General features: G+C 41.0%; 1 protein-coding gene across 1 annotated transcript in view; it reads right to left on the bottom strand.

Annotated features, from left to right (window-relative positions):
- The window catches only part of ABCA13 (ATP binding cassette subfamily A member 13), a 369133-nt gene that overhangs the window by 328037 nt on the left and 16026 nt on the right, over nucleotides 1–25070 (bottom strand). Inside the window, exons 5-7 of the mRNA XM_075271925.1 lie at nucleotides 18566–18708; nucleotides 16090–16168; nucleotides 10004–12598 (exon numbers count right to left, since the gene is read on the bottom strand). Coding sequence (XP_075128026.1) covers nucleotides 10004–12598; nucleotides 16090–16168; nucleotides 18566–18708 — 2817 coding nt within the window. The remainder of the gene's footprint in view (nucleotides 1–10003; nucleotides 12599–16089; nucleotides 16169–18565; nucleotides 18709–25070) is intronic.

Raw genomic sequence — 25070 nt, forward strand, 5'->3', positions numbered from 1 at the left:
CTGAAAAGTACACCTGACCCGCAAATAAAGACACCCTAAAACTTTGCTTTCAATCTGGCTTTTATGCACCTCCCACATGCCATATATTTGGAGCTAGGGGCTTGAAAATGCAATCACTTTCTGATCCTAGTGACATCTCCTACTTCCTCAATTTGCATAAATGAATGGCTTGTCCTTCTTGATGTTGTAATTTCAATGTTAAGGAGTGTAAAAAGAGAACACTCACTTTCATGATAAACTGAAGAAACACGTATTTCTAATTTTGATGTTAACATCATAATGACCTCAAAAAGGTTATTTACTCGATTACAGAGAAAGATCAATTGCATTACTGGAGTTATCTCTGCTAACGAAAGAAAATAATCCTTCTTAGGAAACCTTAATTATCCAGATAAGTGACCCATTATTTAGAAAAGTTCTCCTAATATAAATGTACTCGTATGAAACCTTTAACTGGGATTGGAAATTCAGTTAATAAAGTGCTAGATTCTAGACTTGATTTATAAGCCTTGTTGAATACATAAAACGCGATAACCACTTGTATTTCCCTTCCCTATGAATGATAAATATATCCAAATATTTAATATTATGGACACCAATGATACCCCACAGACTCTGTTAAAGGGATTTGTCTGCAAAATGAAATCATCCGTAGAATAGGGGATAAGCTGCTGATCAGTGGGGTCTTGCCCCTGAGACCACCACAAATCATGAGAACTGTGGTGCTTTAAACCTCAGTGTAAACAGGGTTGTAGTCGGGCAGCAGAGTCCTATCCACAGAAGGTCCTACTGAAAAAAGAGGAACAGACGCTCACACTCCCTGATATCCATTCTACTCAGATTTGGTTGCAAGGAACCTCTGCACTCTGGATAAGTGGGTACCCAGAAATCGGACCTTCACCAATTTGCAACTCATGCTCTATCCTATTTGTGGGGGGCACATTGATTTTGTGGCAAACTGCTTTAACTATATTGGGGGTCTTTCAGATTTGTGTCATGCTATCTAATATTTGTACAAAACAGTGAGACTTGCTTTCTAGTAGACTCTTAGAGACAAAGGCTCAACATTGAGCTTTCAACACACATGAATCTAGCCTTAAAGGGGTTGTCCGGGATAACTTGAAATCCCTACACTTATCTAAACACCCTCCCCCCCCCCCCCACACACACTTTCTAAATAACATTAGAAATAAAAATGTAAAGTTACTAGAGATGAGCAAGTACTATTAGTACGAATAGTATTCGCTCATCTCTAATAGTTACCCATATCAGTCACATGACCGTCCCAGGGACATTTTCAGATTATCCGGTGATGATCTGTTTCCTCATTTCCGGAAATGGATTGTCACTGTTACTCCCCCACTCCCCATCCACTCTATTATCGTTACTATCCAGGCTTCTTCCGGCGAGACTGCTCCTCCTTCTGCAATCATTCTGCAGGGTTTGCGCTGATGCTGGTAATTCAGCTCTACTGGGCATCCATTCATACAAAGTAGCGGTGGATCATCACTGGAGGAGAAGACTGAATCCATACATGAGGAGGAGGGTCCGTATCACAGGAAGCATGGAGGGTACGTATATATTATGGGTCGGGGGTTGGGCTGAGTTGGAAGGGAAGGGCAGGATAGCTAGAGACACAGGGAAGGGGTGTATGGGAGTGAGGAAGTGAGGAAGGGAGGAGGGGAGCGAGGAAAGAGGGGGGAGGGAGGTGAGAGGTGTTAGTGAGGAAGTTACATAACAGGAAGTAGAAGCAAGTAAAGAATGCACGTGATACCAGCAGCTCCCAGAGACACCCAGAAATCACTCAAAACACGGATGAAGGTATATGGGTGCATTTATTGACTCATTAATAGCACTAACAGACACTTTAAAAAACATTTTTTTTGCCCAGAAAACCCCTTTAATAATTCACAAATGTGAGCCCTTTGTCTCTCCCAGCTTTGCAAGGAAGCTAAGTTGGGAGGGACCCATGAGGTGACAGGGGAGAAATGATGGGGAACTACTAAAGTAAACAGACCACTTGGGGGAGTAAATAGAGCTCAACCAATCCTTTTATTTTATCTATGAAAATGGCCATAGTTTATTTCTATGTCTATGATAGAGAGATTGTCTGTGATAGTAGACAGATTAATCTGCGTAAATACCATCTGTATATCAACACATTACAAAGCTACTATGATTCACTTGAAATTTAGCAAATGCAAGTAAAATTTGAATAAACATATATAAAGTACAGGTAGTCCTCGGGTTCCGACGGTCTCGGGTTACGACGTTTCGTGGTTACGACAGCTCCCTTGTAACAGAAAACTGCCAGCACTCCCAGCTAGCAAGGACTAGCCTGCGGCAAATCAATGCTGGTTCTGCAGCAGGCTCGTCCTTGCTCATCGGAAGAGAGCTGGCAGCTTGCTGTTACAAGTGAGCTTGTAAAATAAAACCCTGAAACAGAATGTGAAACTTACCGAACGGTGCAGGGTGGGCAGGCGGGCATTCAGGCCTCCTCTTCCTCCGATGTCCTGACCACTTCCTCCGGCGCTCGCGAACTGATAATGGCCTGGGCGCATGCACAGTATCATAATGCTTCTATTACGGCTACTGCGCATGCGCCCAGGCTATTATCAGTTTGCGAGCGCCGGAGGAGGAGGACGGAACATCGGAGGAAGAGGAGGCCTGAATGCCCGCCCACCCTGCACCGTACGGTAAGTTTCACATTCTGTTTCAGGGTTTTATTTTAAAGGGGGGGGGAGCCGCTGCACACTAAATCACGTTGATCCGTTCCTACGCGGCGTCGGTATGGTAGGTTTCCGACTTACGTCAAAATTCGGTTTACGACGCCGCGCAAGAACGGATCAACGTCGTAAGTCGAGGACTACCTGTATTCATATACTCATAAAAGCATAACGTCGTTATGTCCCTGAGCACATAATTATGTGTTTGTGTTTTTTTGAAAAGACCCCATAGTATATTAATTGTTCATGGGTGGTCCATAATGAGCATAATACTGTGTGCAGGGCCACTATGGGGCATACTACTGTGTGCCGGGGGCTGGGGGGGGGGGTCGGTCGGTCAGTCGGGGGGTTAGTCGGGGGGTTGGTCAGGGGGGAGGGGGGGCGCCATTTCTAGTTATGCCACAGATAGTATCCCATATAGACTTATAGGTAATCTTTGTGCTCTACCATCAAGGTGCTTTCCTGTGTGCTTAGTAGTACTAAGGAGTCTTTATCTCACTTAGAGTGCATTCACATGATGTAACGTTGCACGTGATCTGGCATGTACACATGTGCCGGCAGATGACGCGCTCAAAATGCTCCCATTCATCTCAATGGGAGTTAGGAGCGTATACGCCGCGTTACTTTGCACCCGTGATTTTGCAGTTGCGTCATCTGCCGACACTTGTATACGTGCCAGATCACACGCAACGTTACATTGTGTGAATGCATGAGGATCTTTCCTGTCCTCAGAAATGGCAAACTAATGACACCAGGGTCTCTGGCGCCAAGGAGCATACAGCAAAGCTGACAGAAGCTCTGCCCATCTCCGAAGATATAAAAGGTCCTCTTTAATTATCAGTGCAAATAATAAGAAAAGACATATAGCATTTAATAAATAATAAAATGTGATTTTGTTTGATTGCAAAAGATCATGTAAATCAAGTTCATCATAATCAAATGCACTTAACTTTTCTTATTGACATAAGTGTGTGTTTAATTGTGTACTTAACACTAATCACTGAAAATATTCAAACAATTTATGATAATTAGGTTAAATGTATTAAAAATTATAGTAAATATACAGAAGTATCTTGACTGAAATATTTGATGGATGATATTTTTAACATGTTTGCATTTTAACTATTAGATTACTATTGAGATTGAATACTACTAGAGATGAGCGAGTAGTATTTGATCGAACACCTCCCCGCCGTAAGTTTCCGTGTAAGCGGCCGAACACCAAGTGGTTAAACGCTTTGAATATACTATGCACTTAACCCCTTGGTGTTCGGCCGCTTAAACAGAAACCTATGGCGGGGAGGTATTGATCAAATACTACTCGCTCAGCGGCAGATCCAGGGCCGGAAGAGACGGGCAACTGCCGTCTGCAGCCCGGACGTAACAAAACGGTCCCAGTCTGCATGTCCCTACAGACGCTGGTGAGCTGAGTACATAGGCATTTAAAGCAGGAGCTGTCACAGCTCAGCTCCTGCTTTAACGCTGCTCTCCTGCATTTGTAGACGTGATGTGATGACGTCACATCGCACCTACAACTATGTGAGCAAGTAAGAGAGCGGAGAGAGCAGTGGGGGAGCGATGGAAGGTGAGTGTAAGTGTTTTTTTTTGTGTTAAACATTAAGGTGGAACATAATGTAGGGGGCCCATGAAACTGGGGGCAGATGAGGGAGTGGGGGGGAAAGGCATGACACTGGGGCAGATGAAGGGGGAGAGAACAGCATGACACTGGGGCAGATAAAGGGGGAGAGAATAGCATGACACTGGGGCAGATGAAGGGGGAGAGAAAAGCATGACACTGGGGCAGATGAAGGGGGAGAGAACAGCATGACACTGGGGCAGATGAAGGGGGAGAGAATGGCATGACACTGGGGCAGATGAAGGGGGGGAGAACGGCATGACACTGGGGCAGATGAAGGGGGAGAGAACAGCATGACACTGGGGCACATGAAGGGGGGAGAACGGCATGACACTGGGGCAGATGAAGGGGGGGAGAACAGCATAACACTGGAGCAGATGAAGGGAGGGAGAACGGCATGACACTGGGGCAGATGAAGGGGGGAGAGAACGGCATGACACTGGGGAAGATGAAGGGGGTAGAACGGCATAACACTGGAGCAGATAAAGGGAAAGGAGAACAGCATGACACTAGAGCAGATGAAGGGGGGAGAACGGCATGACACTGGGGCAGATGAAGGGGGGAGAATGGCATGACACTGGAGCAGATGAAGGGGGAGAGAACAGCATGACACTGGGGCAAATGAAGGGGGACGGCATGACACTGGCGCAAATGAAGGGGGGAACGGCATAAAACTGGGGCAGATGAAGGGGGAGAATGGCATGACACTGGGGCAGATTAAGTGGGGGGAGAATGGCATGACATTGGGGCAGATGAAGGGGGAGAACGGCATGACACTGGGGCAGATGAAGGGGGCAGAACGGCATGACACTGGGGCAGAGACGGGGGGACATGAAACTGTGGGCAGATGAAGGGGGAGAACGGCATGAAACTGGGGACAGAGATGGAGGGGGGACATGAAACTAGGGGCAGATGAAGGGTGTATATGAAACTGGGGGAGTGATGGAGGGGGGACATATAATTTACGGGTGACTGTAGGAGGATTATACTGTGTGGGAGCACATGAAAAATGAATGAGAATGGGCGGAGTCAACAAAAAAGTGGGCAGAGCCTTTTTTTTATTTTTTTCAAAAAATCCTGGGGGTTGTTGTAGATGGTTGTTCCCACCCAGTGCATATAGTAGTAGCGAACTTCCCTGTGTACATATGATGCGCATTTACTATCTCCTGTCCACCACAGTGCCATCTTGAGACTCCTCCAGTCTTTACAAATGGCAATCCTGTTCCCACTCACCACCAAGAGACCGGCACACTGAGCAATACCTTACTGATAGCATAAGGTATGCTATAATATGACAGAAAGTATAATATTCTATACTGACCCCTCCACACAGTATAATGTCCCATGACGGCCCCTTCAAATAGTATAATATCCTACAGTGGCTTCTCCACACAGTAAATTTTTATATAATGGCCCCTGCACACAGTATAATATCACAGTATAATATCCCTTAGTAGCCCCTGCACACAGTATAAAGTCCCATAGTGGTCCTTCCACACAGTATAATGTCACATATTGACATTCCAATGTATTTGCATGTATTCGGTCCAAACAAAACTGCCAGACGCACCTTGCGATATGACTCTCATGGGAATTGCCCAACAAATAACCACATCAGTGACATGTTATGGGACACACCAGAACCTTGATCTCTCTCTCCAGATAGCCTTGAAGCCAAGTGCCACAAAACCCACCTCAAAGTCGGATGTGTTGATTAAGATAGCACCTCATAAACAAACACTGATCAAAACTTCTGAAGGTTTAAGTGATGATGAGGAATCACTAATCAATAAACACATGGTTGTCACCCAATACTCCTTCATCAGATCATAAACTAAAATTCTGGAACCAGTAATAAGAGAACTACAGAATAATAAATGTGAAATTAAGCAAATTGGTGGTAGAGTGGAAAGCCTGGAAAACAGGCAAGCCCAGTCCATGACGTAGACAGAAGCTTTTACCTCTTCTTTCCAATCATGTCAAAAACACTTCAACAACCTAGTATAGGGCTCGTGTAAATACACCAGGCTACGCACCCCTCCAAGTGATTCAGTATCACAATCAACGGTGAATATAGCTTCTCTGCTGCCTGAGGCAAACTATGGATGCCCCTCTCAAATAAAAACAGACAGTATATATCCCTCTTTTATAACCTACATACTCACACCACATGTTAAGGTGCTACTGATAATTTTTGCTCACCTGTCCAAGCTCCTGTCCATGATGCCCTCTCTGCCACCTCCAGAGTACTTCTGTAGCCAACACTTATGAACGCATAATGCTGGAGTGTTGTGACGTAAGTGCAGCAGAGGATGGCCTGAACAGGACTGTGGACAAGTGAGTGAAAATTATCGACTGCTACCTATTGCAATAGCTCAATAAGAAGCAGCTGATTTTAAAAAAATGCTGCTCTGCAGTTTAATCCATAATATCATAATAAATAACAAGGTGATGCCAATAAAAGCAATTCAAATTTAATTTAAGTCATTCAGGTCAATTAAAATGTTTCAATTAATTCTGCATTTCACTACGTAGCAGCTTGATACCATGTTTACAGTTCTATTTTGGTAGTAGTTTAACCAATCACAAGCTGCCCTCATGTACATGATTTCTAACATTATATTTTAACATGATCCTCCCTTCACCCACGCAGCACCCTAATACTATCACAACATTCCCAACCCCAAAAAGAAATGACATTGGTTCATTTTTCAGTTTTGTCATTTCATTTGAATGATAGAGTTTAATGTCATGACCACGAACCCCGATGTCCTGTTTATGTTGTTCTATAATTTCCCTACTAAGTGCATGTTATCTATAGTTATGTTGCAAGAAACAGATCAATACTCTTATTTCACGAGTATCAACCTTGGAGAAATCAAACAAAGACTTTAAATTACCTTCCATATAAGATAAATTTGCTACTAGAAATTTATGGCTAAGGTCCTAAGAAATTTGGTTGGCCCAGATCACCCTGGAATAGTGTCTGGTAGGGAAGTCAAATTCATTACCTGTAGCCTGATCCATGCCACTTACTATGCAAAAAACACCACATACCCTTGATGCTTCTCAACACAAATGCTGAGAAGGCCTTTGATAGGGTCAGTTGGATATATAGGAAAGTCACTCTGGAAAAGTTCAATTTCCCACTTGCCTTCATCATTGCAATGTATTCTCTCTCTACACTAACCCATCGGCCTGCATAAGAGTTAATGGAATTCTGGTTCCTTCCAAATACAGAAGCTCAATTTATATTGGTGATGGAGACATTACTTCATAAGATGAGAAAATTCCTAGAAATATGAGGTTTGGAAGTTGAATGTTTAAACATGTTGCAATGTCTTTCGCCAATGATTTAGTGTTCTGCGATCCCAGTGGAACATTGAATTTATGAACAATTCAGTTTAACCTCCAACTTCAAAATCAATTATAATATGTCCGAGATCCTCAATATATATGCATACATATCCATCCTTTAAATCTATCACAAAGTTTATATAGCCAGAACATGCTATTGTGTATTCAGATTCAAAATATCAGCTGCCCCATCAGTTCTTCTCTCTTAACAATACTCCACTTCTTGCCAATATTAAGGCCCAGCTTGTTACGATGAATCTCCCCTTTACACCCTTGAAGGGTAGAAAAATTATACTGAAATTTAAAAAAATGAAATAAAACTCATGCTGTCATTGTCACATGGTTTCTCCAGATGTGTCAGACTCCAAGAAAGCTCAATAAAAAAAAGTTGACCCACTGGTATAAGTCTCTGGTATTTCTTAAAGGAGTTAACTTGTCCACTACTGCCCACTGCAGGAGATCTGGGCTTTCTGAAGGTTCTCCCTCTTTCATATTAGTTCAATTGCTCAAAAGCCCTTTTGGAAGGTAATTGAAAGAGAAAACAAGAGAATTTCTAATAGGGATATCTCCTTCGGGCCAGAAGCATTGTGGCTGTGGCTCTCAGTACAAGATTTTAAGCCTGATAAACAATAATTACTTGGCTTCTTGAAGCTGCTAAATTACTCATCCCTCTTAAAAGGTGAGATGAAGAGCCACCCACTGACGCAATAAAATTCAGCAATTGTACCTATGTGAAGAACTTTGCAGTTGGGAATAGGGCTCAAGACGGTGTTACCTTAAAGGGGTTGTTCCATGAAGTAAATTGAGAGGACCTTTTTCATGTTCCACATTCAACCTAACCACAGCTAGACTGAATATGGGTGGGACTGGGTGGGATTGGTAATGGTTGACATTCCTATTTACTCCAATAGGAGCGCAGGAGACAGCCAGAATACAGCACAAGGCTATCTCTGATGCTTCCATTGAAATGAATGGATCTTTTCACTTTACTTTGTGAGACACACCCCCTATAAAACATGGGGGCTGTGGTCTTAAACCAATTGCTCATCACAAACTCAACACATAACCCGCACTTTAACTCAATCTACTTGATACTGTATTTATTGTGCTGACCTGATCCACTTTGCTGTTATTATGTAAGCACTGTAACTTGTATCCTTACTAATGTAGACACTTCGGTTTGCAACAATTTAGTTAATGTCAGCAATAAAACGCTTTTGCCTCTTTTTTCCTGCAGCACTTTTCACAGTCAGCAGAGTAAATTTTCATGTTTATTCTTCAGCTATGTTAAACCATTATTAATAGAAATTTTACGTATTAAATTAGGAGTAATAAAATAGCATTAAATAGCATTAACATTCAGTATGTTCAGAAATAGAGGATCATGCAACTTTGTTGAAACATAACAATCCTACTAAGATGTGTTTGGATGTTTGGATGTTTGTTCCTCAATCACGCTAAAACGCCTTGACGGATTTTCATGAAATTTTCCACAAACATAGTTTTCGCTTGGGATTGAAACATAGGCTGCTTTTGGTGCCACTAAACAACATGGCTTCCTAGCAGGAGACTCACAAAAGCAGGACTCCTAGCCCCAGCTACCCGCCCTATTGTGGTTGCAAAAAAAACCCTTAGGGAGCCTTCACATGGCGTAAACATACGTGTATTTTGCCAAAATACACATGTAAAAATAAGACTCCCATTCACTTCAATGATATTTTTTACACGCCTGTAAAATGTCATTGAAGTCAATAGGAGTCTTAATTTTACACGTGTATTTTACACAAATACACACACGTTCACTCCGTGTCAAGGCTCCTGTACACTCAGTTCACACCACCGTCTGCTCTCTGTTCATGCGGTTCCATCTTCTGTTGTCACACAGTTCACCCCTAAGCGCGGCTGATGCTGGGTTCACACTACCGTTCGGTACTCCGTATTAGGTTTCCATCTTCTGCATGCAGAAGCCGGAAACCTGTCACACCGGGTACTGCATGTCCGATTCTGTGTCTGGTTTAAAAAAAAAAAGGTTTTGCAGCGGAGAGCATAAAAAAGTCCAGTATGTACATGTCTACTTTACCATAGACCAGCTGAAAGTAACGAAATAAAAAGCCTCTGAAAATAACAACAAATTGTCTGTATTACTACATACACACTTTTACAGTTTCACACGTCTGTGTCCGCCCAATTCTCAAATCACCGCAGATGAAGTCGCGGGTAAAAGCTACTATATTTATAATTCTACATGGTCTAATATAATTGTTTATATAATGTCTCCACTTACTTTTGAGGGTTTACTAAACTTTCTTCTAAATATTCAATAAAATAAATGATTGCATGATGCCGTATCGAGATAAAGGGCAGCTGATATGTAGACATCAAAGCCTTTGCCATGTGCAGTGTCTGGAAAATCAGTTGTTTCCAATCATTTTCAGCAATAACTTCGTTCCCTTTCAGCCAAGATGAAAATTCTGACAAAGTCTTTGCAAATTGTTTAACTTCTACATCATCTTCCAAAAGAGATCTTAGCTGCCAAATAAAGTGTTGCAGTGAGAAATGACCAGTGTCATTATACAAATGATGCGGATTTAGAAAGCTAAACAAAAATGAAATGCTTTTATTTTGTTCTGTTTCTTTCAATAAGTTAGTGAACACCTCATATGTGTTTTGTAGAATCTTCTGAAATTCTCCATTGCTGATGTTTTCCATTAATAAAAATGTCTCCGTGTCATCATCATCTTGATTATCTAAGGATCCAATGAGTCTGTTTAACCGATGTAGCAACAAGGATTCAACATTGTTAAATTCCTTTGCAAATATATTTAGTATTGAGCCTAATAGTTCGTGTTGCCTTTGGTTTTCTGCTCCATCCATTATTTGAGTGTCTATTATAGAATGAATTGAATAAAGGAAGGTAAATATGTCCATAGGTAGAACGGGTTTTTGGACGTCTGAATTTATATTGTAAAAAGAAGATAAATAATTTAGAATGTTTTTTAATATTTCATTTTCCATATTGGTTTCTTCATCAAAATGAGACAACAAATATGGCAAATTGTAAGCCACTGCTAAGATGTCCAAGTACTGCTTTTGGAAAATATTGAAATTTGAAGTTTTTGAAATAACTCTACATAAAATATTTATAGAAGGTAAATCATGCAGGTTATTGTGGCCTAAAAAAACAAAATATTTTGAGCCCTTCAAATCATTATCTGTATTTCTTAGCAGGGAGCAAAGATTTCTAGCATAGGTTAGATTGTGTGCTATGTACCTACTTAGAATTAAAAATAATACAGGTTCTATGTGCTCGGAGGTGACATTGCCCTCACCTCCACTTTCAGAAGATATATCTTCCTGAAATCTGTTAACATAGTTCAGAAGCATAACATTGATATCATCCATGGTTATATCTTTGTCAGTTTGTATCTTTACAGCTTCTAGGAATTTACACGTAGATTTCACAGCATTTTCATCAAATTGTATATTGTGAAGGAATTTTTGAGGGTTAGTAAAGGGATTATTGAAAAAATCATTCAGAAAATTCTGTAAAATAAAATTAAGAAAGAATACGCTAGCCATCCCTTGATTTGTAAATAAGTTACTGTATGTTGAATCTGTCTTTGAATATAAAGATTTGCAATGTTTCTTTAAGAAATCCAGAAGAGATTTGGAGTAGTTGTCTGAAAAGTAAACCTTCAAATCTATGAAGAATTCTTGAACTGTTGTTGTAAAAAAACAAGACTTAATCAGAGTAAGGGTACTCTTTGCTTCTTCCTCAGAAACATTGTAGTATGACAGAAGGCTATTGGTTATGTTGGGTAAGATTTTTTTTAAGGGACTGGAACTCATAATATTTGATAGCATATTGTGTAAGATATCATCACATCCCAATGAAATGTTATATAGCGATTCTTCAGAAGTTGACACGTCATCAGAAAAGGACTCATTGTATCCAAATTGGTTAATCATCACAGAATATGGAGGCTGAAACATATATACCAAGATCTTCCTAAGATCTAAATAGTCACTCATTGTAGAGGAGATAATTTTGTAGTAAATCTCATGTAGCATTTTAATAAAAATTTCCTTTTGAATACGTGTTTGTAGTTTGGTCAGGTTTATGTCATGATGTTGTAAATTAAATCTCAAAAATCCATTTACAAAATCTACAGATAGATTTCTGACATCTCGAAAATAATTGGAGCTCATTTCTAAATGACTTTCTCGAAGTCTATTTCCTGTATTAGTTAGCTCATTCTTCATTCTCATTATTTGTGACTGCAATGATTTTGAGTATTTTTCAAATAGAAATGAAAAAAATAAATTTTTTAACAATTCCATGGGCCGTTCTTCCACTTTTGCCAGGTCAAATCCATCATTCAAACATTTCAGATATGCAGCCATTTGTCTATTAAACTCATCTGTATTTGTTCTGTTGTTATATTGTATTTCATTATAATATTGCTGCGGTAGATTTAGTTTGTTGCTGCAGTTATGAGCATGAAACCTAGAAAAATGTTCAAACATTTCTTTAAAAAGAGTGTATACTTCTATGTGGTTGACGTGAGTGTCATGTTTTAAAGCAGGAAATAGATCTGGAAAAGTCCCAGTAATGTTATAGAAAGTTGGAAGCCACAAATAAAACGCCGAATGACTGAACCTGATATCCTCAGATGTTTGCTTCCGTAGTTCTTGATATAAAGTTATGAGCTGATTTAGTAAGGTTTTGTCTTGAAGTCCTCTTAGCATTTTCTTAAAGCTAAATAAAGGTGTTTTCATAAGTCTTGAAGGTTGATAGGATGCATTAAAATGTGTTGGCAGTGAATTGCCAACATCATTATCTCTTCTATTATATAGAACTGGAAGGAGGGAAAATATCCTGTAAGACAAATGAATAGATTGCTTTTGTTACAATACAGTGGATGCAAATGAAATTACAAATTTCACGAATACTACTTCCTGAACAAAGCAGTACAAATATCATTCTGTATGCAGGCAATGGTTTGTAACTTAGAAGCTTTCAATTATAAAATCATCAAGAATATAAAAACTGAGAGGTTGCTTTCATTGTATCCAGTCTAGCCAATTTTCTGTGACCTTAATACATCAGAAGCAACAATCTTTCTTGTGTCCTAATATTTTATCAAATATAAAATTTAGCTTAAAGAAGACCTTTCATGTCCTCAGGCACATGCGGTTTTATATACTTCTAGAAAGCCGACAGTGCGCTGAATTCAGAGCACTGTCAGCTTTCCCATTACATGCATCAGTGCAAGAGATTTTAGTGAATTTACTGATAGCACTTCACTGTCAGAAGGGCGTTCCTGACAGTCTAACTGGGAATACCCCTCCAGACAGTACTGTGTGTAGCGTTATATTGTGAGGGGGCGTTCCTTACTGCCCAGTGATGACGGGAGGTACTGTCAGGAAAGGGGGAGTGGGTTCCTCAATGCATCATCGTCAGTGTCCCAGTTAGACTGTCAGGCATGCCCTTCTGATAGTGAAGAGCTATCGGTAAATGGACTGATAGCTCTTCCACTGGGGCACTTAATGGGAAAGCCAACAGTGCGCTGAATTCAGAGCACTGTCAGTTCTCTAGCAGTATATAAAACCGTATGTCCCCAAAGACAAGAAAGGTCTTCATTAAGGCAACAACCACAGAGTTTTGCAGTACTTACAAAGTGGATGGAATTCTGGCTATTTCTATCCACACATTGCAGAAGAAATCTCTAGTGGAAATGCTGTGATATCAAAAACAATTGTGTTTTTATAAATTGCAGCTGGAGTTTTTCTGTATAAGTATAATAGGAGCAGAAAGTCTGCAGAGGAAAATTCTGCAGACTTTCTGTAAAAAAGTACTGTGGGGAACGAATTTGATGCGTTTCTGCCATGCCACTTTTTGGCTGCAGCCAAGTATCTGGGGCCTTAGCATAAAGGCAATCTGTCATCAGGGAAATAGTGTCAAACTAATGATAGTACCTTGAAGGGCTGCTTCTTCACTTTCTGAATTTTTCTGCATTGCAGCTACATTTTCAGGAAAATCACTGTTTTATTCCTATAAAAATTAGCTTAAAAAGACTTTAAGGCTTTGGCCTCATGCGGTGAGCCGCAGTCAAAAAGCGCTGCTGCACAAAAACATGGCGGAAACGCATTACGGATTTTCCCACTTCACTTTTCACAGAAAGTCATTATGACAATATGTCTGATGTGGATATTTTTCTTCAATGTGTGGATGCAATTAGATCTAAATTTAATAGAGCTCCAACCTTCATATAAACATGAATGCTACTGTTGTCTGCCACTACTAGACACTCTATAAGCCTTGGCAAGAAAACTGAAGTTTTCTAGTTTTGTATGGCAAAACTGTGGTGGTTTTCAGTCACTGCAAGGTGGATGGGATTCTAGCGAATCCCATCCACTGCTTCCAGAAAAATATGCACAGTGGACATGCTACAATTTCCAAAGCTGATGTGGTTGTGATTTATTTTCTAGTTTCCCAGTACATTGTACAGGATATTACCGTATTTTTCGGACTATAAGACGCACCTAGGTTTTAGAGGAGGAAAATAGGGAAAAAAAATTTTGAAGCAAAAACTGGTAAAATATTTAATATATGGGAGTTGTAGTTTTGCAACAGCTGCAAGGCCACATTGACAGGTGACCCTGCAGCTGTACGGGGATGCATAGAGTGATTTTTTTGCGGGGCCAGAAGTACTTTTTAGTTATACCATTTTGGGGAATATCTATTTCTTAGATCACCTTTTATTGAAAAAAAAACCGGTGGTTTATGATATATGATTTTCTACTTTTATATATATATTCTAGGGACAGGAGGTGATTTAGAACTTTTATTTATTTCATATTTTTATTATATATTTTTAAAGCTTTTTTTTTATTTTTATTTTTTTACTATTTTATAATAATGCCCTCCAGCGGCCCTGAGACATGTAATAATTCCCCCCAGTAGCCACCAGAACCTAATAATGTTCCCCAGTGGCCCCCAGACACAAAATAATTGTCCACTCTGGCTCCCAGGTAAGTAGTAATGTTCTCCAGTAAGCCCCAGACAATTAATAACGTCCTAGTTGCCCTAAACTAGCAATAATGTCCCCTAGTGGCCCCCAGACAAGTGATAATGTCCCCCAGTGGCCCCCAGACAAGTGATAATGTCCCCAAGTGGCCCCAGACAAATAATAATGTCCCCAAGTGGCCATCAGACAAGTAGTAATGTCCCCGCAAGTGGCCCCGACAACAAATATAATACAGTTGTATTGCAGTCTATGGGACTTGCAATCAAATGATTGCAGGTTCAAGATCCCTTGTGGGATAATAAAATAGTAAAAAAAAAATAAAAAAAAAGATTAAAAAATATATAATAAAAAATAAAATAAATAAAAGTTCTAAATTACCTCCTTTCCCTAGAATACATATAAAAGTAGAAAATTACTGTGAAACACATACACATTAGGTATCCCTGTGTCTGAAAGTGCCCGGTCTACTAATATTTTTCCTGTATGGAAAACGTCAAAATCAAAAGTGCCAAACCGCCATTTTTTTTCACCGTTTGCCTCCGATTTAAGTAAAAGATGGTCTAAGCAATAGCCATTTCCCAAAATGGTGTAACTATAAAGTATATCTGGCCCCGCAAAAAAAAAAAAAAAAAAAAAACGCTCTATGCATCACCGTACAGCTGCAGGGTCACCGGTCAATGTGGCCTTGCAGCTGTTGCACAATTACAACTCCCATAAATTAAATATTTTACCATTTCTTGCTTCAAAATTTTTTTCCCTATTTTCCTCCTCTACAACCTAGGTGCGTCTTATAGCCCTAGTTATGTAAACAACAGTGATCATTTAAAACAAAAAAAAGTCCCTAAAGTTTCAGCACCACCTGTATGTTCGTACTGTTTTTGATCCTTGCCGAAAAAGAAAAGTTTCTATTATAGAAAATAGAAATAGAAAATGTATTATCAGTTGTTGGTGTTCAGTTAGTGAACTGTATAAAAATTTCACGTAGCCACCTGGCCTCAGTTGTCAAGTGCTATTTTTGTTTTAAAATGGACAATCCATTTAAGTCCTAGAAAGTTAAAGATGTAGTAGCATCAAACGAATGTTCCTTGCATTAATGAATGTTTCTATCACAATTCCAGCACTATGCATGTTGCGAAGCACAGCGGCTTCCCATTGATGACACACTACCCAAATTTGTAAAAGTGTGAAAATGAACATTCATTGGGCTAAATCTGTATCTGCATCTTCATTATAAACAATTATAGTAGACTCAATAATTACATAATTGAAAACATAGTATGTCTGAATGTAACAGAATATTCCAGTTATTGTGTGCAAAAATGTAAATGAAATTGCTTACCTTTTCACATTTTCCAAAGACTTTAATAAGATTTCCACAAATGTGGTCCAATCATAACTTTCCATTAAGCACAGGTTAGCTGAAACAAAGTACAAGCCTTTCATTTAAAACTATGGGCTAAGATATTTGCAAACATATTATTTGCGGAACTTTAAACTGTATTACAGATATATATTTGATTTTGCTACATTTGTTACATCTGGTCCTATATAGAAATGAATGGATAAAACACCAGCAAAACGACCTAAGACATCTTGGGGGATTCATTAAGAATAGTGTATCATATGTTGGTCTTGATGATCCCTGAACTGCCAGCGGATTAGCCTGTTTTATGACAAAGTATAGAGAACTTATCATAAATCAGGAATATCCACCAACAGGCTGAGCGACTGTGTAAAATCTACACCAGTTCATAGGTGCCATAGAGTTCTGGCTTCAGTTATGACAAAAAAGTGATGATAATTAATCTAGTGGGTCAAACATACAAAATATTATAATACAAACATTGAAAACATCAATTTAACAATGCTCCACAAGCTTAAATCCAGGTCAATGGCACCCTTTCCCCCTGACCACGCGTAATTGATATTGCCAGGAATGTCCTCTTTTATCTATCTGGTATGTCCTTGTCATGGAGCACCTGCTATCTGTCGCAACCCTGACATACAGAGACTACGTGTCAGTGATCTGCGGCTGCGCCTAAAGATTTTGGCATTTGCAGACAATGTCCTGCTCTTTATCACCCAACCCTGACTTCCCTCCCTTCTCTGGGAGATTGAGAAATATAGCTTATTCAGGAACCACAGAATTAAAGGGGTTTTCCAGGCAAAAAAAAAAATTCTTTAAAAAAAAAATATATATATATTTTAGTGCTATTAATGTGTTAATAATTGTACCAAATATTTTTAGCAGTGGTTTGAGTGATGCCTGTCTTTCTCTGGGAGATCTTGGTATCTTCTGGATTTGTTTACATGCTTCCCTACCCTTTTTGACTCCCATAAACCCCCTCTCACTCTCACACCCCATCCCTGTTTCCCTAACTAGCCCATGGACTACTAGCCGTATCTATCTACCTACCTACCTAACTCAGCCCCAATCCCCCGCTCAAATCATACTTACCTGTCTTCTGTATCTAGGAGATCATTTTCTTCGGTCCCGGCAGCATCTGCAAGCAACTGCACAATAAAGTTCTAATGTGCAGGCGTCGGCAGAAACAGAGGAAGTGCTGCTTGGGGACAGAAGAATGAAGATGGGTAAGTATGAGAGGGACGGGGGGAAGAGGGGTTAGTATTGGTCATATTTTGATTCCAGAAATGAGGAAACAGAACGTCACCGGATCATCAGAAAATGTGTCTGGGGCAGACATTTGGTATATATATATATATTCATGAAGAGATGGCATCCAACAACCAGTTCCCAGGTTAAAAGGGTTGTCCAGCATAAATATAAAATCAATCCCTAACTAAGCCCCCTCCCACCACTTACTGTAACTTCTAGATTTTGATGGTATATTGGTATTACACAACACATGTGATCCCATTAACATATAATATGTAGTTATACATGAATACCTCCTCCTCACCGCACCCTATTGGGTTTATTCTGCTCCCCTATATATATTGTCTGTTGTTGTGTGTAGTCTGTACAATTTTACATTAATTAAATTTATATTTTTGATTATATATTTTTTCTGGTGTTTTTTGTGTTTGTATATTCACTGAAATCAATGTCAAACACCTGTGATAATTATTATGGGGAGAGAGCTGGAAGGCCTCTTTAGGGTTCCTGAAGGTGTGAAAATGACCTCTTGAAATTACAGTTGTGCTAAAAAGTTTACATACCCTGGCAATTTTTTTGGTTTGACAATAAATGGCTTCAACCAACCACTAACTATGAATGGAGAAAAAGTTTTTGTGTTATCATTCATATTCTCTGAAAAAAGGCACCCCCAAAAACCAAAAAATCTGCCGGTGTATGTAAACTTTTCAGCACAATTGTGCATAGAGTTTTTGACTAACCACTTTCTTCCACAGTACAAAAAATAGAGCCATGCTTTCTGTAGCAATAATAAATCACTCCCACATCCGAGGACAGTATGAATTACTTCATGTGGCAATGAGGTCACATACTGCTATGACGTTTCGTTTTCTGGCTGAGCTGCTCACAGGAGGAGGCAGTGAGCTTGCAAACAAAATGTCACAGCTGTAAACACCTGAAAATAAATCAGATAAACAGTGCTGAATTTGAACAGGATGTATAATGAAGGGTTTAGTATTGATGCATCTTGTTATTTTTTAATAACTGGCTAACCCTTTTAAAGATGACTATAGATAGACTTTTATTAGGGGAGGTCATAGTTTTAGAATCTCTTATTTTTGAACACTGTCAGAGAGTTCTCAAGCCTCTACCACTGAGAATTCAAAGATATGAGTAGACAAATCATACACTGTGTGGTAGATTTTGTATATAAACATACCAAGTGCAATGCTGCTTTCATATCTTATTTCACTTTCATACAGATGATTGGACAAGCAGGCGCGGGTTATAATTCCTGTAATTTCCTCCCAAAGTTGACTTGTTTGCATTGTGAATCCCATTTCATCTGAGATGTACTGAAACCTTACAGAACAAAAGGTATAAATAATTAAAAACACATTAATTTCTTTCAAACATTAATCAAAGGTCTTTAAATAAAGGAATTCTATCATTAAAATCACATTTTTTCTCGATCACACGTAGGAATAGCCTTAACAAAGGCAAAGACTATTCTTCTCCTTTAGATCTCTTCTCCGCGCCACCGTTCGGTAGAAATGCCAGTTTTCGTCTGTATGCAAATGAGTTCTCTCACAGCACTGGGGATGGTCCCCAGCACTCAAACAGAACTGGGGGCATCCCCAATACTGCTAGAGAAATCTCCAGTGCTGCCTGCATCTTCTTCAGGAACGGCCTCTCTGCCCATCTTCTTCCGGAGCTACGTTCAGACTTCTACACATGCGCAGTCAGCTCTGCTGTTGGGCCTCAGGCAGAGCCGAGTGCGCATGCCCGCCTGGTGTAAGAGGCCATTTTCTTCTGTCCGCTTACACAGGGGTCTAGAAGAGGGGTAGGCAACCTTTTTTGTTCAGCGTGCCGATTTACATTAAGAAGAATCAAAGATGAGGTCCTCAGAGTGCTGAGCAATAATTGTAAAGCTGACGACCCCTACACGATAGTCATATAGCACAAACCACAGAATAGGTGTGATATCATACTGTGCTCCCAGCCACATGCATTTACCTTTATTCGACTGGATACACCTGTACTTTTCCATTAGAAATAATGGAAATACATATGTAATCTGCAATTAGTAGTAAATGTATGCGACTGGGAGCAGAGGGAGGTAACACCTGTAGGGGGCGGCACACTATGTACCTGGATGCTGCATCTCTGGACACCAGTACTTTTACTTTTCTGTGAGTGAAACGCAGATTAATTTTCAGACACAGTTAATTCCTGGAGACGCAGCAACAGCAACACCACAGCCAGGAATTAATGGGTGTCACAGTTACCCCAAAGTGACAGCACTGGTGCCCGGGGACTGGATTTGCCTATTATTTATTTATTTATTTATTTATTATGCTTACTTGTCTATATGCTTACTATGCCTATAGACACATCTGGTTACACAGTGTCACCACCTGAAAAGAAACACCCTAAGGCTGAAGCCTCACGTTACGGAAATGCAAGTTGTTTTTTTTGTTGTGGATTTTGTTGCATTTTTCTGAGCAGAAGGGAGACATATAAGAAGATTCTGAGAAATTTCCCATTCCTTTAGTAGTCATTCTTGGCTTTGGCTCAAAAAATCGCAGCACAATCTGCAACAAAAATGCTGTTTCTGCAACGTGGAGCCTCAGCCTCCTGCACACAAATGGCACCAATGTGGTTTTCACTGATCTATACATTAGAAATGAATTGACAGGGCCACAAATGCAGACAGAGATAGGAAAGATATAGGACATGTATAGGATAGATATAGGACCTGCTAAATAATCTGCAGCTCTTCAATTTGGCCTGGACACATGGCCCCAAAAAGAACAACATCTATCTGTATGGGCTCATTGAAATATAATAGTCCATATTTTTATCCACAATTGCAGATAAAAAGTCTGGTCATGTGCATTATAGCTTAGTAACTCCATGTGCCTCATATTAATAGCAATTAACCCCATCACGTCCATCATATTAACCCCTGTGTGCCCCATATAAGGGTTACTGATTAGAGATGAGCGAACACTAAAATGTTCGAGGTTCGAAATTCGATTCAAACAGCCGCTCACTGTTCGAGTGTTCGAACGGGTTTCGAACCCCATTATAGTCTATGGGGAACATATACTCGTTAAGGGGGAAACCCAAATCCGTGTCTGGAGGGTCACCAAGTCCACTATGACACCACAGGAAATGATGCCAACACCTCTGGAATGACACTGGGACAGCAGGGGAAGCATGTCTGGGGGCATAAAAGTCACTGTATTTCATGGAAATCCCTGTCAGCTTGCGATTTTCGCAAGCTAGCTTTTCCCCATAGGAATGCATTGGACAGCGCTGATTGGCCAGAGTACGGAATTCGACCAATCAGCGCTGGCTCTGCTGGAGGAGGCGGAGTCTAAGATCGCTCCACACCAGTCTCCATTCAGGTCCGACCTTAGACTCCGCCTCCTCCGGCAGAGCCAGCGCTGATTGGCAGAAGGCTGGCCAATGCATTCCTATGGGTATGCACAGACTTAGCAGTGCTGAGCCAGTTCTGCTCAACTACACTGTGTGCCGGTCAGCCCATCTGATATAGCAGAGCCGAGTGTGCACACTCGGCTCTGCTACATCAGATGTAGCAGAGCCGAGGGTGCACTGGAACCCCTGTGCAAACTCAGCTCACGCTAATAGAATGCATTGGCCAGCGCTGATTGGCCAATGCATTCTATTAGCCCGATGAAGTAGAGCTGAATGTGAGTGCTTAGCTCAACTACTCCACCGGCATAGTTGAGCTAAGCACACACATTCAGCTCTACTTCATCGGGCTAATAGAATGCATTGGCCAGCGCTGATTGGCCAGAGTACGGAATTCGACCAATCAGCGCTGGCTCTGCTGGAGGAGGCGGAGTCTAAGATCGCTCCACACCAGTCTCCATTCAGGTCCGACCTTAGACTCCGCCTCCTCCAGCAGAGCCAGCGCTGATTGGCCGAAGGCTGGCCAATGCATTCCTATGGGAATGCAGAGACTTAGCAGTGCTGAGCCAGTTCTGCTCAACGACACCATGTGCCGGTCAGCCCATCAAATGTAGCAGAGCCGAGGGTGCACTAGAACCCTTATGCACACTCGGCTCTGCTACATCAGATGTAGCAGAGCCGAGTGTGCATAAGGGTTCTAGTGCACCCTCGGCTCTGCTACATCTGATGTAGCAGAGCCGAGTGTGCATAAGGGTTCTAGTGCACCCTCGGCTCTGCTACATCTGATGTAGCAGAGCCGAGTGTGCATAAGGGTTCCAGTGCACCCTCGGCTCTGCTACATCTGATGTAGCAGAGCCGAGTGTGCATAAGGGTTCTAGTGCACCCTCGGCTCTGCTACATCTGATGTAGCAGAGCCGAGTGTGCACACTCGGCTCTGCTATATCAGATGGGCTGACCGGCACACGGTGTAGTTGAGCAGAACTGGCTCAGCGCTGCTAAGTCTGTGCATACCCATAGGAATGCATTGGCCAGCCTTCGGCCAATCAGCGCTGGCTCTGCCGGAGGAGGCGGAGTCTAAGGTCGGACCTGAATGGAGACTGGTGTGGAGCGATCTTAGACTCCGCCTCCTCCAGCAGAGCCAGCGCTGATTGGTCGAATTCCGTACTCTGGCCAATCAGCGCTGTCCAATGCATTCCTATGGGAAAAAGTTTATGTCACAAAAATCACAATTACACACCCGATAGAGCCCCAAAAAGTTATTTTTAATAACATTCCTACCTAAATAAAGGTTATCCCTAGCTATCCCTGCCTGTACAGCTATCCCTGTCTCTTAGTCACAAAGTTCACATTCTCATATGACCCGGATTTGAAATCCACTATTCGTCTAAAATGGAGGTCACCTGATTTCGGCAGCCAATGACTTTTTCCGATTTTTTTCGATGCCTCCGGTGTCGTAGTTCCTGTCCCACCTCCCCTGTGTTCTTATTGGTGCAAAAAAAGCGCTAGGGAAGGTGGGAGGGGAATCACATTTTTTTGGAGTTTGCCACGTGATGTTCGATTCGAATCGAACACATCGAACAGCCTGATATCCGATCAAACATGTGTTCGATAGAACACTGTTCGCTCATCTCTATTACTGATATGTGGGACATATGGAAGTAATAATTATGTATCTTCATAATTAAGGTCCTTTATTAGCACCTGCATGTCTCACACATCAGTAACCCTTATATGAGGCACACAGGGGTTAATATGAGGGACATGATGGGGTTAATTGCTATTAATGTGAGGCACATGGAGTTACTAAAACTAAATTAATACCCCAAATGCCTGACATTACTAGGAATAGTAACCCCAGCAGGTATCTAGTTTTACTTTCACTTTGTTGTACAGAGCTCTCTTCTCCTCCTCTTCTTTGCAGGATACTGATGGCAGCAGCAGGCTCCAGGCAGATCCTTGTGCTGCACAGTGGTTAACTCTGCCTCCTGGGCTTTCCTCTCTAGCAAGAGAAGGGGGTGTCCTATATCATTGCTGTAGCACTAAAGGACGCTCCCTCTTCTCTTAGTATATGCAGGTCCTGTGCTGCAAATGCATTGGTTAAGGGACCGATCAGGATGCATGAGGGGCATGACCAAAGCATTTGCATTAACAAAATGACAATTAATAGTTGGGGCTCAGGGCCCATCAGGGGTTTCACCGATTCCCTGGTGAGAAAGTCCGACCCTGGATGTGACCCTAGGATCCAGGGCTGTAAGGCAATATTGCTGACCACTGAGCTTCAAACAGTTATATCTCAGGCAATATAAAAACTCAAACAGTGATTTTTATATCTTATGAAATGGTCTTAGCTTTCATATGGCAACACATCACAAATCTACCTGTGTTATTTCCATAGATACCACTAGTTGAAAATATAGGATTGAGAGCAGCTGCATATAACTTTGCCATTTCCAAGTGTATTTTTAACTGGGGATTCCTCTAGAAATTATTGGAGTCAAATGACAGTAAAGAATCTAATCTGTCATATAATCTCCATCCTCAGCTTCCCTGCCTTATACAGTTAGGGCCAGAAATATTTGGACAGTGACACAATTTTCACGAGTTCGGCTCTGCATGCCACCACATTGGTTTTGAAATGAAACCTCTACAGCAGAATTCAAGTGCAGATTGTAACGTTTAATTTGAAGGGTTGAACAAAAATATCTGATAGAAAATGTAGGAATTGTACACATTTCTTTACAAACACTCCACATTTTAGGAGCTCAAAAGTAATTGGACAAATAAACATAACCCAAACAAAATATTTTTATTTTCAATATTTTGTTGCGAATCCTTTGGAGGCAATCACTGCCTTAAGTCTGGAACCCATGGACATCACCAAACGCTGGGTTTCCTCCTTCTTAATGCTTTGCCAGGCCTTTACAGCCGCAGCCTTCAGGTCTTGCTTGTTTGTGGGTCTTTCCGCCTTAAGTCTGGATTTGAGCAAGTGAAATGCATGCTCAATTGGGTTAAGATCTGGTGATTGACTTGGCCATTGCAGAATGTTCCACTTTTTTGCACTCATGAACTCCTGGGTAGCTTTGGCTGTATGCTTGGGGTCATTGTCCATCTGTACTATGAAGCGCCGTCCGATCAACTTGGCAGCATTTGGCTGAATCTTGGCTGAAAGTATATCCCGGTACACTTCAGAATTCATCCGGCTACTCTTGTCTGCTGTTATGTCATCAATAAACACAAGTGACCCAGTGCCATTGAAAGCCATGCATGCCCATACCATCACGTTGCCTCCACCATGTTTTGCAGAGGATGTGGTGTGCCTTGGATCATGTGTCGTTCCCTTTCTTCTCCAAACTTTTTTCTTCCCATCATTCTGGTACAGGTTGATCTTTGTCTCATCTGTCCATAGAATACTTTTCCAGAACTGAGCTGGCTTCTTGAGGTGTTTTTCAGCAAATTTAACTCTGGCCTGTCTATTTTTGGAATTGATGAATGGTTTGCATCTAGATGTGAACCCTTTGTATTTACTTTCATGGAGTCTTCTCTTTACTGTTGACTTAGAGACAGATACACCTACTTCACTGAGAGTGTTCTGGACTTCAGTTGATGTTGTGAACGGGTTCTTCTTGACCAAAGAAAGTATGCGGCGATCATTCACCACTGTTGTCATCCGTGGACGCCCAGGCCTTTTTGAGTTCCCAAGCTCACCAGTCAATTCCTTTTTTCTTAGAATGTACCTGACTGTTGATTTTGCTACTCCAAGCATGTCTGCTATCTCTCTGATGAATTTTTTCTTTTTTTTCAGCCTCAGGATGTTCTGCTTTACCTCAATTAAAAGTTCCTTTGACCGCATGTTGTCTGGTCACAGCAACAGCTTCCAAATGCAAAACCACACACCTGGAATCTACCCCAGACCTTTTAACTACTTCATTGATTACAGGTTTACGAGGGAGACGACTTCAGAGTTAATTTGCATCCCTTAGAGTCCATTGTCCAATTACTTTTGGTCCCTTGAAAAAGAGGAGGCTATGCATTACAGAGCTATGATTCCTAAACCCTTTCTCCGATTTGGATGTGGAAACTCTCATATTGCAGCTGGGAGTGTGCACTTTCAGCCCATATTATATATATAATTGTATTTCTGAACATGTTTTAGTAAACAGCTAAAATAACAAAACTTGTGTCACTGTCCAAATATTTCTGGCCCTAACTGTATAAGAGCCTGCCCACACCAATGAAAGTAGTGTATATATTTCTGCTGTCAGCAGAGAAACAAGGTGTGACTA

This window comes from Leptodactylus fuscus, chromosome 4 (assembly GCF_031893055.1).
Source record: "Leptodactylus fuscus isolate aLepFus1 chromosome 4, aLepFus1.hap2, whole genome shotgun sequence".
NCBI classification, from domain to species: Eukaryota; Metazoa; Chordata; class Amphibia; order Anura; family Leptodactylidae; genus Leptodactylus; species Leptodactylus fuscus.